The 15,110-nt window shown below is 38.5% G+C and overlaps 2 protein-coding genes and 1 non-coding gene across 3 annotated transcripts; 2 read left to right on the forward strand and 1 right to left on the reverse strand.

The window, feature by feature from the left end:
• Positions 1-1,921: 1,921 nt before the first annotated feature.
• TRNAA-AGC (transfer RNA alanine (anticodon AGC)) lies at positions 1,922-1,994 on the reverse strand. Its single transcript has one exon. It is a non-coding gene; the product is annotated as a tRNA-Ala (tRNA).
• A 4,333-nt stretch (positions 1,995-6,327) lies between these two features.
• On the forward strand, positions 6,328-11,167 carry LOC114728786 (beta-galactosidase 5-like). The gene is made up of 18 exons (XM_028915738.1): positions 6,328-6,736; positions 6,836-6,931; positions 7,064-7,176; positions 7,261-7,327; positions 7,418-7,510; positions 7,671-7,814; positions 7,926-8,014; positions 8,124-8,229; positions 8,387-8,474; positions 8,633-8,751; positions 8,858-9,022; positions 9,134-9,312; positions 9,482-9,591; positions 9,686-9,795; positions 9,906-10,016; positions 10,104-10,220; positions 10,292-10,491; positions 10,640-11,167. The coding sequence occupies exons 1-18, from the start codon at positions 6,557-6,559 to the stop codon at positions 10,782-10,784; spliced, it is 2,232 nt and encodes a 743-aa protein (XP_028771571.1). The 5' UTR covers positions 6,328-6,556; the 3' UTR covers positions 10,785-11,167.
• Positions 11,168-11,922: 755 nt separating this feature from the next.
• Positions 11,923-13,255, forward strand: LOC114728795 (lon protease 2-like). Its single transcript, XM_028915748.1, has one exon. The coding sequence runs from the start codon at positions 12,128-12,130 to the stop codon at positions 12,986-12,988; it is 861 nt and encodes a 286-aa protein (XP_028771581.1). The 5' UTR covers positions 11,923-12,127; the 3' UTR covers positions 12,989-13,255.
• The last annotated feature ends 1,855 nt before the right edge of the window (positions 13,256-15,110 follow it).

Below are 15,110 nucleotides of genomic sequence, written 5' to 3' on the forward strand. Positions count from 1 at the left end.
TCTTTAACCAGTGGAGTACGTTTGCTCAAAAGCGGGAGAGAGAATCTGTCTGCGTACTCTAAAGGATTTGTTTATATAGGAGGGGCATTGGGTCAGTTGCACGAGAACAAGATTTGAATGGGTACTTTTGTTGTTCTCTCTCTGACTAATGAGTGTTACAATATTTGTGTTGGCCTTAAAGGTGGTACTTGTACTGCTGATTGCCTTAATGGACTCGCGAATCTTTTCCATTCCATCACCATCGTGCTCCTTTCACTGTCTTTCTTTTTAGTTAGAACCTATTCGATCTTTGCATTTTACAAGGACCCTCCCTTTTGCATTTTTCCCTTTCGTAGTGCAAAGCAGGATGGAGGGTACAACGTCACTTTGAAGCGGCAATTGCAGACGTTGATGTTCCAGAGGACAAGAGGCAGAATGAATCATATTTATATGTCTCTTTCATCGTAAGTACTGAGATTAGATTCTTCCACTTCTGATTTTTTCAATTGTTTATTAAGGTTTGCCTATATCACGTACCTCGTCTTTTTCTCTCTACGCGACAGGTTACGGTAGAAAGTGATTCGAGATCTGGCCACCTAGGCTACGCAAAATACTCATGGTGACACCCGAATATATAGAGAGTATACGAAATCATCCTTTTTATGCTTTTTATGAAATTTACAGCTCAGTTTCAAGCGTGCCTTCTTGTCGTTAATTAATTGTTGCCGTTTTTTCAGATTTTTTTAACCACACAGGTAACATCTCTCTCATCTCGTTGTCCAGTAGTTTAATTATGATTAAAGACGAACCGGTGAAGGAATCACATTCTTCGGGAAGATGCAATATAAGGATCAAATCTGCTTTGCCGAATTAGTTATGAAAAAGGAGAACCACAAGGGATTATTCTAGCTAGTTGCCCACAGAAAGGGGTCAGTAGTGTAGCTCGTAAGTCGTAACTAAAGAGGGTTTAAAAGAAAGAGGGTTTGTTTTCTAAACTATATATAGATGCTCAAATTTTAGATTTAGCATTTACTTAGTGAAGTTCTACCGGATGACAGGTCCACTTCACTCTTAAAATCGTTATATGAAATCAACTGATGAAGTTCAACTCATTAATCTTAAAGCAACAGTTAACCCAAAGGTGTCTTTGATCTATTTTTGGTGGGGGGGGGATAAAGAAGAAACTAACTGCACAGTCAGGAAGATCTGCGACTTTTAAATCTTGGGGAAAAAATCTTTTGCTTTTTCTTTTTTAAAAAAATTTGCAATTAATTTCATTGCCATTAATTTATCTATTATTTTTTTGGCAACTATTATTTAATAATTTACACATGCAAAAAAAAAAAAAAACAATTAGAGGGAATGTGGTAATGACTAGCGAGTGCATGCATCTCACTATGTTAGTGAAATGGCAGGCAAATTAATGAGAATGTTATCCATATAAATGTAAAGATTAAGGACGATTCGTTATCAAATTATAAAAATTAAAGAATTCATGTACGCTGAACTTAAAAGTTAGGGTGTTTTATGTGATTTGAATTTAAATTTATGCAAAACCAATTATCAATCATCGATAATGTAACAAATCAATTAAGCTTTGGTGACTAGTTCCCAAGGGATTAAGATTTTTCAAAAAATTAAAGTAAAGGTGATAGCTGAGTATGAAATTACATTTACATAGAATAGAAGGGTCTCGGGAAATAAGAGCCATTTGTGGATTTTGTGAGAATAAAGTAATTCTCTTGATCCAAAAGTTAGGCCGATATCTCTCCCTCTCAGTTTTCATTTTGGTCCAACTCATAACCCCTGGCTGGTCCGAAATGGAAAAGTTAAAACCCAGAACTTTTGGGCCTTCAAAGACAAAACTAGGCTATAAATATGAAGCCAGCCAGAAGGTCAGGAATTATGGGCCGCACACAAAAGTTTCTTCGAAGGATAAAGATGGAGACGCGGGGTATCGATCCCCGTACCTCTCGCATGCTAAGCGAGCGCTCTACCATCTGAGCTACATCCCCTGACAGCTGATTTCCTTCAGATAAATTTATTTGTACCAAACTTATTGGACCCCCCCAAAAAAACCCAATTGCTGATGTAATTTTTTTTTTTTTTTGCTAAAGTATAGGTATCCTCTTATTGGAAACAATCCTATTCAAGGCACTAAATGTGAGCACCTCTTCCAGCGAGGATTCGAACTTTGGTTCACCACTTTGTGGGAAACTAGCCCCTTCCGCAAGACCTAACTCCTGTTGGTTCTGATGTAATTATTTTATTGCTTAAAAAACTTGCCAACGTCAAAACACGTCATCAGCCCAACTGAAGAATGGACGCTGGCAGTGTTTTCTGCTATTTTTCACATCCTCTCGAGTCTCAATTGCTACCCGCATGCCCCTCACATATTACTTCCCTCCCCCTCCTCCCAAAAAAGTCTTAAATATAAAATTGATTTTATAGTATAAATTATATTGTAAATTAAAATCTAACATTTAAAACATGAGGATTATTATTTTAATAAAGTACTCCTCCGGTTCTGAATGCAAGACCCTTATACACATGTGTATAAAGGTTTTGCATTCAGGACCAGAGGAGTACTTCATAATTATAGCTTTTTTTTCTTCAAACTGTGAAGAAATACACTACCATTAGACTTTGAGATGCACATTAGATGTTTTAATAAAAATAATTTTGTAGTATTATGATAATTTCCTTCAACAAAATACTATTATAATATTTATTAATTATTGATAACATGAAAATTATCAACCGATTTTAAGTTTAACCACATTTTGCACGGAAGAACGAAGAAGTGAGGGAAACGAGCCAACTTGTCAAGGAGGAGCCTATGTACTGGAGTAACCCAAAGGCTTAAGCTATTGTTTATTCATTTGATTGGTCTTTATTTTGTGTTTGATATGTACTAGTATTTTTTATCACGCGGTACCTGCTCATGCTCCCTGTTTCTCGCTTTAAAGAACCAGCCCGTGAAAAATGTGTTATTTCTCGCATGGGACTCATGTTTATTCGAGACAATGACAAAATAAAAAAGCTTTTATAAATACCAAATAAAAAATATCAATAAGAATGTGTTATTATTTATAAATTTAGACTTGTCAATACTAAATAAAATAGTGTTATCAAACCTGATTTGGAACTTATAATTTTTAATTTCTTTTTCTGTCATATCTACCTGTTTATTTTTTTTGTTTTAAGTGTGCGCATACACATAATTTTATTCCTACAATTCAAATTCAAAATTTAATAATTTAAATTTTATTAATATGCTGTTTTTATACTATCCGCGGTTAAACATTTTTTTTGTTTTGTTTTATGATTAACTGAAAATAGAGCTGGCATCTAGCTAACGTCAGCCTCTTTTAAGATGTCTCTTGTAGAGTCAGGCCTTGGAGGCCCAAAGGCCCCCCGAGAGCCTCCGTGGGTACTGCATCTGTCATCTTGTTGTCATCCCTGTCTCCATGCTGGACTTCCACTGGCCAGGGACGCTTCTAACATCCACAGAATTTTTCCGATTAAAAAAATATTTGAGTAAGATCGAAACTATAATTTTAAAAATACTTTTACAGTATATAAATAAATATATAAAAAAATTTGTCTCGATTTATAAAAAAAATATTTTTAAAAAGTGTTTATTGGACTTTCCAAACACTTCCCGAGACATGGTCATCGTGCATATCCCGGACCTCGCTTCTATCTATCCATGGCATCGCTTCTGGAGAGTGTAGCTGGATGATGATCATTTTATGCCCGCCGTCCCAGGCCTTTTCAACCTATGATGCATCCCCACTGTTCAAGGGAGAGAGGGACACCCGAGACGAGTCTAAACATGAAGTCTCTGAACGATTGGCGCCTCCCGTCCTTAATACTAATATTAAAGAATAGTTAACTAATTTGAGTAAATTAAAAAAATAATTAGATTAATTATCTATAATAATTATATATTATCTTTCTTAAGATATTTTTACTAATCAAGTGTATTAGTTAGAATTACTATTTGAAGAAATATTTAACATCTATAATTATTACAATAATTTTTAAGAAAATTAGTTAAATTTGTTTATTATAACAAACGTGGGTCTCAAACTAATTTTTTTAACGATATGCATTGAAATTATTTTTTGAAAAGAATATGTTATAATCACAGTCGAGAGGATAATTTAGACAAAAGATGATAATAAATCTGAGAATTGACTTTCTCAGACAAACGCATTTGCACTGCATGTAACGTGCGGCGGCAGCAGCGACTGAGATGGGGCCTCCGTCATATAATCTAATCTCACTGCGCAGTGCCTGCCGACATAAACGGAGATGCTCCATTCTGTCCAAGCAGTAGCCCGTGGGTACCCCTCGCCGACAAACGGCGACGTTACGGAGTCTCCCTCATCAGGTTTGGACTCTCGAGCAACGAGGATCGAGCATCGATGATCCGATCATTTTTTGAAATACGTATTAATTAAAAAACTAACCACATTGTACTAAATCAACGTACTCGTACAAACTATAACATCCCAGTTCCCAGACTTGAAAGATTATATTTGAGCGTCCATGTACCCTTGCTTTCTTCTGTTTGTTCCCCCTGTGGAGTTGAAGGTGAAGTAAGAGCGCAGATATTCAACGTAACAGTGCATTAATAAGATAAACCATCAACTCTAACCCACCGTCTCTATGCCTCCATGCTCGTACCGTGTGATTGAATAATAGTATGAACCTTGCACATCATCAAGTGTTTAAAACAAGTCATCATTATTATATTTTTAATTCATAATTAATAATATCTCTGGTTTTTAATATAAGAACCAGTTAACAACTTCAGTAGATTAAATAAACTAGTTAAGCAGGTTATTTGTAATAAATAAGTATTGTATTTTCTAAAATATGTTTGCTAATCAAATTTATTGGTTAGAACTATCATTATTACAACGATTATCTTAAAATAAATAAATAAATATAAAAACAAAATAAATTAAAATTTTATATTTAAAATCAAAATAAAAATGAAATCAACTATTATGTTAAGAAATGGAGGAGACAGTGCATAACATGATTACTCTTCGTGAATTGTGCGTGTGTTGCATCAAATGAAAGCTCAAGATAAAACATTCATAATTTATGAATAATATATTTGTTTATGAGTTTTACGTACGGATTGATGATCTTAGAAAAAGTAAAAAGATATTAAAAAAGAGAAAATCGTAAAAAAAAAGACTATCAAAATAAAAAAATATAAATAAACACCCGTTACAATATTAGTATGTGTTTTGATAATAATTTTTATGAACAAGTTTCTGTGTACAATTTTTCAATTTCAGCTGTCTTTTTCTTTGTGATCTTTTCTTAAAAAAATGCTGAAATAATTTGACATTAAACAAAAACTGCCTTCTTTTCATTTATTTATTTTACGAGGGGAAAATAGAAAGAAAGGCCAGGAGCAGGAGCATATGGCGACAGGAAGTAAAAACAAAAGAGAAGAGAAACAGCCAAACATTAGGTCGGATTCCCTCACAGGTCACAAAAGACAAATGGAATGGAGAGGCTGGCTTTGTGCTGGAATCCCCCTTACGTAGTTCTATTATTTGTGGGTGGGGCCTTCCCCATAACAAGGCTTCTGTTTCAAATACGAGCATTTTCTTTTTCCCAAAGCATATATACACGTACTAACACGTCAAATCTAGTTATACATATGCGGAAAGCTTAGAAGGGTAAGAAGGCGATTACATATATATGATGCCGTGTGGAAAAACTTGTTTTGCCATAGCTGGTAACAACAAGTTTAAGCTTTAATGATGGCATTGTGATGTTGAAGCAAGAGTACTGTGGCACATCACAACAAAGTAAGTTGCAAAGCGGGTCCAAGTGGTATCATTGCTCAACATTTATGAAAATTAGTCCCTACCCCCATTATTTAAAAAAAAAAAAACTAAAGTTTCTTTATGATCTTTTGTATCATTTCATTCAGGTGCTTTAACTATCCATGTTCAACCACCCCATTCCGACTGACATTACACAACAAGTGCCTGGCATTTCAAATTATCCATTCCTCCATATGAAAGCATACTGTTTTTTTTTTTTTTTTGGGGCCAAATATGGAAGCATACTGTTAATGTTAATAACTTCCTTCGGATATTGATGCCGCGGTCATCAAATTTTGTCACCCGACAAGATATTTTGCTTCTTTTGGCTTATAAGAAATGGGGGACCGGACTTCTGCTGCTGCTGCTTTAGATATTCTCAAAATAAATTCAAGCCCGCAACACGGTTTCATGGGACGAGCAATATTTACTTTGTACTTCTTAACCTCACGATAGTGTTCGTTGTCCGCAGAATGCCCCTCCCTCGTCTGACAATGCCGCTATTTTCTAATAATTGTTACCAAACCCAAATACATTATTACCCTAAAAAAAACTAAATATATGTGGTGAGAGCAGAGTGGTTAGCCAAAGAATAATAACACACATAACAAACACAGTGGTTGTGTTTGCTGAATATTAAAGCAGAGGCAGAAAGAACACCACATTGCGCCTCCCTGAGTTATCTTTTCAAAGTTCCCTCCAATTAGCTCAGAGATATGGAGAGCATTCAAAGCATCTTGACTCCAAAGCTGCTGATATTGTTCTTCACGACCTTGTTTTTGTGTTCTGAACTGACCCATTGCAGCGTAACTTATGATAGAAAGGCCATCATCATCAATGGTCAAAGGAAAATTCTCATCTCTGGTTCCATTCACTATCCCAGAAGCACTCCACAAGTATGCCTTCTTTTTAGTTGCTCTCGTCGAATTTGTATCTCTCATTTGTTGATAATGGCGTCAATGAGCTTTTTATGTCTGAAATGCGCGGTACCGTAGATGTGGGAGAATCTTATTCAGAAGGCTAAAGATGGAGGCCTAGATGTCATTGACACTTATGTCTTCTGGAATGTCCACGAACCATCTCCTGGCAAGGTTCTCCTCTGCACGCTGATTCAATTCATTTTCTTCTCTTTGCAGTTCATTTCTCGAATTAAATCAAACCAAACATTTTCTTTTACCATGCACTTTTGAGTTTTTTCTTATTTTTCTGCTGTGGGTTTGCAGTACAACTTTGAAGGGAGATACGATTTGGTGCAGTTCATTAAGACAGTGCAGAAGGTGGGGCTTTATGTTCATCTTCGCATCGGGCCTTATGTGTGCGCCGAGTGGAACTATGGGTACACACACTTTCAACCTTTCAATTTCTTGTTTAGTTCTGTGGTATGAATATTGTTAGTGATTCGCATTGTTTGTATGTGTAGAGGATTTCCTGTATGGTTGAAGTATGTTCCAGGCATCAGCTTCAGAACAGACAATGGGCCTTTCAAGGTTGAAATCTAATTCCATTCACATCCTGTTTCTCCCTCCTCTCCCACTTACCTGACCCTTCGATTGTCTTACTTTGTCTTCATCTCTTAGGCGGCAATGCGTGGCTTCACCCAGAAAATTGTCCAGATGATGAAAAATGAAAAGCTATATCAATCTCAGGGGGGCCCAATCATTCTTTCTCAGGTATATGTGGCTCCTACAATAAACTACGTAACTCAAGTCTTTATTCAACTATTGTCTGCCAAATACCGCTTCCTGACTGAAATCTTGTACTTCATATATAAGTAACCTAGTTTCCTATATATATATATATATATAATTTTTTATCTCTATTGCTTGATAGATTGAGAACGAGTATGGACCAGAAAGCAGGGAGCTGGGAGCTGCTGGTCGTGCATACGTAAATTGGGCTGCAAATATGGCAGTTAAATTGGATACGGGTGTTCCATGGGTGATGTGCAAGGAAGATGACGCCCCAGATCCCGTGGTAAGCCCTCTCATTTGCCTCACCCACCTTTACATATAGAATTTCTTTTAGTTCATCTTTATTCTATTTTCACCGGCTGCTTAATTTGATCCATTTAATTCTTCATGACAGATAAATACGTGCAACGGTTTTTACTGTGATTATTTCTCTCCTAATAAACCGTACAAGCCCACCCTGTGGACCGAGACTTGGAGTGGCTGGTAAGTTTAATATCACATTTGAAGCTACTCGAATAACTGTAAGTTCGGTTCTTTCAATCCTCAGATTTGATTTTTCTTTTATCCTTCCTGCTTTCCCCATGTTCATTAGGTTCACAGAATTTGGTGGGCCAAGTCATCAACGACCAGTTGAAGATCTAGCATTTGCAGTTGCTCGATTCATACAAAAGGGTGGCTCACTTGTCAATTACTACATGGTTGGTCCCCTCTCATGAACTGCTATTTATCAAAACGTAATGTGCCCTGGTCATAATGAAAAATCAACGGGTACTCATGATGTATCTGTACTCTACTGTTGCAAACTTCAAAACAAAATAATTGAGTTTCACCTATGTGATTAATGACGAAATACAGTATCATGGAGGAACTAATTTTGGACGCTCTGCTGGAGGCCCGTTTATCTCTACAAGTTATGATTATGATGCTCCAATTGATGAATATGGTGAGAAGATTTTTCTTGAATATTTTAAAAAAATTACGGGAAGAGTTTATGATTGTTTTTGTTTCTCTGGCAGTTTTCTTTTAGGCATCTAACTACACCCTTAAAACTATGTACTCTTATATTTGACTAGTAAGAGTTGAGTAATTTTTGCATGATAGGCTTGATCAGGGAACCTAAATATAGTCATTTAAAGGAGCTTCACCAAGCCATCAAGCAATGTGAACCTGCCTTGGTGTCTTCGGATCCTACTACTACTTCACTAGGAACGTATCAGCAGGTCTATTGTCTGTGATGTGAAGCATTACATTACCTTTTTCTAGTTACAAAAATCATAGGCAAACCAACCTTACTTGTGAATGACACGGATCTCCTGGAAATTCCAGGCTCATGTATTCTCTTCAGGGACGGGAGCATGTGCAGCTTTTCTGGCAAACTATCATTCCAAGTCTTCAGCTAGAGTGACATTTAATAACAATCACTATGATTTGCCTCGTTGGTCTATAAGCATTCTCCCTGATTGCAGAAAAGAAGTATTTAACACGGCAAATGTAAGTACATTTCAAGGGTCTTGTGCCATCTTGATTCCGCACGAAACAAGTCTTATCAGCACACTCTATTATGTCAAGTTGCTGAGTACACTGCCATGTTTTTTCATAAAGGTTAGAGTTCAAACATCACAAGCGCAAATGGTGCCTACGAATTCAAAGTTGTTCTCATGGGAGACCTATGATGAAGATCTTTCTTCTCCGGCTGAAATTTCAGGGATTACAGCGGCCGGACTCTTGGAACAAATAAACGTTACCAGAGATACTAGCGACTATCTATGGTACATTACTAGGTGAGGAACTCCATAATCTGCATAAATCTTACTGCCTAAGTGTTAGTCATTTTGTTGAGAATAGGAAAGCTAGGAGGCATGGACGCACAACACGAGGCACAGGACTAATACGGGCATCACAATACTAATACGTCATAAACTTAGTTGTTTTCCGGTTTACATGTCACAGTGTGGACATTAGCTCTTCCGAATCATTTCTTCGAGGAGGACAGAAACCCAGTATCATCGTTCAGTCGTCAGGCCATGCCGTCCATGTGTTCGTTAATGGGCAATTTTCAGGTAAGTAATTTAAGTTTAACTCAGTAGTTGTGATCTTCGCACATTAAATCAATATATCAAAGTCAAGAAATATCTTAGGCAACGTCTTTTGCAGGGTCTGCTTTTGGGACAAGGGAACAAACTAGTTGCAAATTTAATGGTCCGGTCAATCTACGCCCTGGAACTAATAAAATCGCTCTTCTCAGCGTAGCTGTTGGATTACCGGTTAGTAATCAGTACAAAGCCAATGTCTTGCTTTTGTGAGAATCAGGGTGGAGTTTACACATAGCATTGTTAGCCACTGACTTCTTCCCTTTTTCTGTCTCTGTTGGAAGAATGTCGGTCTTCATTTTGAAACATGGAAGACAGGGATCAATGGCCCAGTTTTGATTCAGGGTCTTGACAAGGGAACCAAAGATTTAACTTGGCAACAATGGTCTTACCAGGTCCCATGCGTAAAGAAACATTATATTGATTATGCAGGCTTCAATTAAAGTATTTCATTTTAATAATCATGGCATATTGTTGAACAGATTGGGCTTAAAGGAGAGGCTATGAATTTGGTATCTCCTAATGGGTTTTCATCTGTTGACTGGGTACAAGAGTCACTAGCTGCCCAAAGCCAGCAGCAACTTAAATGGCACAAGGTAAGGAAAATTATTGGGCTGCAACAAGAAACATTGCAAAAGGTGATTAACAGTAAAGTTGAAACATTGCAGGCTATTTTGACGCACCGGAAGGAGATGAAGCATTGGCCTTGGACATGGGCAGCATGGGAAAGGGTCAAGTGTGGATCAACGGTGAGAGCATAGGAAGGTATTGGTTGGCTTATGCAAAAGGTGACTGCAACTCTTGCTCCTATTCTGGCACTTTCCGGCCTGATAATTGCCAACTTGGTTGTGGAAAACCCACCCAACGATGGTACTCTAACTGATCTGTTCTCTAAGTTTCAATTTTGGGCATTACTCTCTTATCTCCTCTGTTATGGATCTAATAATCTCCTTCTATGCTTGTTAGCAGATGAGTAGATATTTCCCATTTGATTTTGTGGATGAATGCAATTTTGCAGGTATCACGTTCCCAGATCCTGGTTAAAGCCAACCAACAACTTGATAGTTATTTTTGAAGAATTAGGTGGGAATCCTTGGAAAATATCTCTTGTAAAGCGAACCTTGAATACACCTGCAGTTGCTGAACCCAAATCAAAGAATTGAGGGGGGGGGGGGAGCATGAGCAAGCAGAAGTACATTGCCTCCCTGTGAAAATTCTTGGTTCATTGTGATTGATTCGTTGTAAAGGAGTGGTTTTTAGCATGCAGTGAATTTAAGCCTGTTTGACTTGGCAGTTGTTAGCTAGCAGACTCAATGCAAAATATGAAATGGCCCCTAAATAGCTGAATCTGCGATGTTGTATGAGATGGCTAAATCTACAAGACCGCTTTGAGTTTTATTCTTAGAAGAATGAAGAGCATTTGATAGAGTTGCCATCTCTGGGAGAATGTTATACTTTACTTTCAATTAACATTGTTAAGAAGAGTTCATTCATGCAAATTCATTAGGATTCAGACTCTGAAAAACTGAGCGATTGGTTGTTTGGCGATTTGACTTTGATTAGTTCGGACGCTTTAATGGAAACAAGAATATGTGCAGTTTGTATATTGACTCAGAAACAGGAATGGAAGTATGATAATGATCGACAGGGTCCGCAGTCTGCTTCAAAAGAGAGGATTGATGCTCGAATTCCTGCGGGGAACATCACTTAAAATGGAAAACCAAGGATGCTCTAGGAATTTCGGGATTACGTACTTATTCCTTGTATGCTTTAAGTTCCATTACGCATATGGCATCCCAGTTCCCGACAAGACTAGGAGCGGGAGACCAATGCTTCCTTCTTCAAACCGTTGAGTCCATCCATTACTAGCTCAACTTTTGTAAAACAAGCATAAAATGTCTGGCTGTCTTTCCTAATTCCTATTCCAAGTTACTTTCAAAAGCAAGGTGAAAGAGCACCCCATTCACGAGACTGGAGAATGCTTTTGTATATTACTCAATCATCTTAGGCGGCCCCAAAAATAGCCCCCCATTAGCTCTCCCTTCTCTTTCGACGACTCGAGATTTTTGTTTTTGGTCCATGACAATGATTGAAGGAGTCATTGTCGCCCTTGCCATCTCATTATTTTTTTCATGGTAGAATTTTTTAAAAAAGAAATTTCAAGATTTCCTTCGGAAAATAAAAGAAAGGATTAGGAAGTGATTTAGGGCTTGACGGCACGTGGAAAGCCCATGACCGCATGTAGGCACACTCGTCTCACTTCTTCTCACCTTATCGTCCACAGAGAATGGGCTAGGCGTCAAGCCACGAGATTTTTAAAAATCTGTAAGGATGATCGAAAAGCAGAAATTGGATTCAGACAGATATGAGTGGAAAATCACAGTCTCCATACACAGCTGAGAGGAATCCCCGCAATAACAAGCTCACGTCTTCCACATAATCCTTTCTCTCTTCACCCCCACCATAAAGAAACAAACCCCATAAACGCCTTCCCTCTCTACTTGGAATGACGCAAATGGCATTCCCCCAACTCATCCCCTCTGCTTCATCTTCCTCGTCCTTCAACCCCAATAAACTTGCCTACTCTTCCAATCCTAATCTTCATTTCCCTTCACGGCCTCTTCTTCGCTGCCGCCTCCCCCACTTCCGTCGCCGCCGGCGGCATGATTCCCTCCGCTGCTCTGCCTCATCTTTCTCGGAGAAGCACCACACCAACTCCCCCAAATCAGACGACGTGGTGGAACTCCCTCTTTTCCCTCTTCCCCTTGTTCTCTTCCCCGGCGCTATCCTTCCTTTGCAGATCTTTGAGTTCCGTTACCGCATCATGATGCACACTCTCCTTCAGACCGATCTTCGTTTCGGGGTTATCTACTCCGACGCTCTTTCCGGCACAGCCGACGTTGGCTGCGTCGGTGAAGTCATTAAGCACGAGCGCCTCGTCGATGACCGTTTCTTCTTAATCTGTAAAGGCCAAGAGCGGTTCCGCGTCACCAACCTTGTCCGCACCAAGCCCTACCTGGTCGCTCAAGTGACCTGGCTCGAGGATAGGCCGTCCGCGAATGGCGAAGAGGACCTTGACGGTTTGGCCACTGAGGTGGAGACCTATATGAAAGATGTCATACGTTTATCCAATCGACTGGGGGGAAAACCGGAGAAGGAAGTGGGGGATTTGAGAAGGAACCTCTTTCCCACGCCTTTTTCTTTCTTTGTAGGCAGCACATTCGAGGGCGCGCCTAGAGAGCAGCAAGCTTTGCTTGAATTGGAGGACACTGCCACAAGATTGAAGAGGGAGAAGGAAACCTTAAGAAACACGCTTAATTACTTGACTGCTGCCTCAGCTGTTAAGGACGTCTTTCCTTCTTCTTAGTAGAGGTTGAAATTTCAAAACAGAGGAGGAAAGTGAATAGTAAATTCGCTCAATGAAGCATTCTGAGAAGCAACGAGGAGGTAATTTTCCGTACTCTGGCTCTTTTGTAATTACACTGGCAGGGTTTGGGAAAGTTGTAAATTTTGGTGTGTAATTGAACATGCTTGATCTTAATCGTAGCCTGTAGTTGCCTATTATTTGATTTTGTGATAATGCAGCCTGTATACACGATACGATTTGGGAAAAAAGAAGTATTGTCGTTACCAAGTGGGTCTTCATTTTGGTTTTGTGGTCACGGATCCTTCTGACTTGAAAACAGCAGTGATGTCTTGGGCGGTTTTTGCTGTATTCAATTGGCATATTTGCCGTTTATTGATAACCATTTCTAGTATCGAAACTCAATTAAGGATAAATAAGAACTAAGAAGTGACTCATGAGTATTTGATGAATAGTTGCATTATTTGACATGCCAGTTGAACTTGTTTATCAGACTCGTAGCATGACCTCTGCAACACATTTCCTTTGTGTTTCTGACTTCTGATTCCTTTTTGAGATCCGAAAGCACGGCGTGATGGGGTAGCTTTCCTTAAAACGAAACAAAAAAGTGGTTAAGAATAGACTCGAGAATATATATTTCAAGTTGTTGTGGCTAAGTAGTGGCTTTTTGGCTTGTGTGCAGTTGCATGTATTTATCAATTGCCCAGGATATTACCATCATTTTTGTTCCTGCCTTTCCTAATTCTACTTGCTGAAAACATTGCCTATATGTTTGTTGGTGCTTCGGGAAAGCACAGATTTCTGCACATTCTTTACAAGATGAGCAGACACCTAATTTGAGATTCTCTTTCCTTATTACCTTGTTATTAATTACTTTTTGCCCCGATGACCTGTGAATAAGATTGGACATGCACCAAGTTAATATTTCGACTTAGGGGTGTATTTGAATAAAAGTTTGTCAGCTAACTAGTCCAGTGGTCCTAGGCTCCTAGCCATATTGATGTTCGGAATTGTCATGCTGTTATGTCTTAAACAAAGTTAAGCCTAAAATAGACGTTTGAACGAGTGTAAATAAGAAGGACACATAGTTTGTAATGGGAGGAGCTGCTTGACTTCAATAAAATGTACAAGTACTGAATTGAGACACAGTAAATTGCGAGAACAAAACTGTGTCCCTATTTATAGCTTCCACAATAGTGATACACTTTCTCTGCTACGGCACTTCCTTTCTCTTCATATTGCCATTTATGACGAGTCTTACCTCTTAAGATCGTGTTATTTTATTTAACTAGCCTCTGAGATCACATATCCTGTGGATCCACATTCTCCTATTCTATTATTATTTCTTATGTCACTCGTGGATCCTAGACAGGCCCGTAACATCAACTGATATCTTGTGTTTTCCGTGACTGATATCTTCAGCTGACCATTTCCCTGAGCTGGTGTTGAACAGCCTTGGATTTTTTGTGCTAACATTACCTTAAGTTGCTGTTAATGAATGTAAGTTGTCTTGAATTATGGTTGCCTGGATGGCCTTCTTAAAATTTTGTGGCTTTGTTAGCGAGGTTGCCAAACTTGGAGTTCAACTAAACTATTGACGAGGGGTCATAATTTCTTGTTGCGCCCTTGATCTGAGCGTATCGAAGCTTCCAAAATTTGACAGGCGGTGGGAGTTGTGTTAGGAGGAGTATGGCTTCGGGTATCCATGTCTAGAGGTTCTTTAAAGGTGGTTTGCTTAACAGTTTAGTTTCACTTGTTTGTTTGGGTATTGCCTTGATCCTTTGGATGGGCAATGAAATCCTTATGAGTGTACTCCATTGGGAATAAAAAGGCAAATACATCATACCAAAATGTAGCTAAGTTAGCCTCACGCGAACCTTCAAACAATCTGCATATCCATTTTTATACGTTTTAATATAGAGCAGTTTGATTTTATAACTCTGCGAATCGGATCCTACACGCTACAATTCAGTTTAATTTAGTTTGAGAATTATATTCAGACGTCGCGTCTTTATTTTTTGTTTTTGATTCAACGTCTCTATTTTTCATTCCGACAAGCATAACCCGGTTCCGCTAGAATCATGTTTCCAGAGCAAAAATTTTAAAAAGGACCTTAATTCTAAAA

The sequence above is a fragment of the Neltuma alba genome, unplaced genomic scaffold (assembly GCF_004799145.2).
Source record: "Neltuma alba isolate B1F8T4 unplaced genomic scaffold, ASM479914v2 tig00002452_pilon, whole genome shotgun sequence".
Taxonomy (NCBI): domain Eukaryota; kingdom Viridiplantae; phylum Streptophyta; class Magnoliopsida; order Fabales; family Fabaceae; genus Neltuma; species Neltuma alba.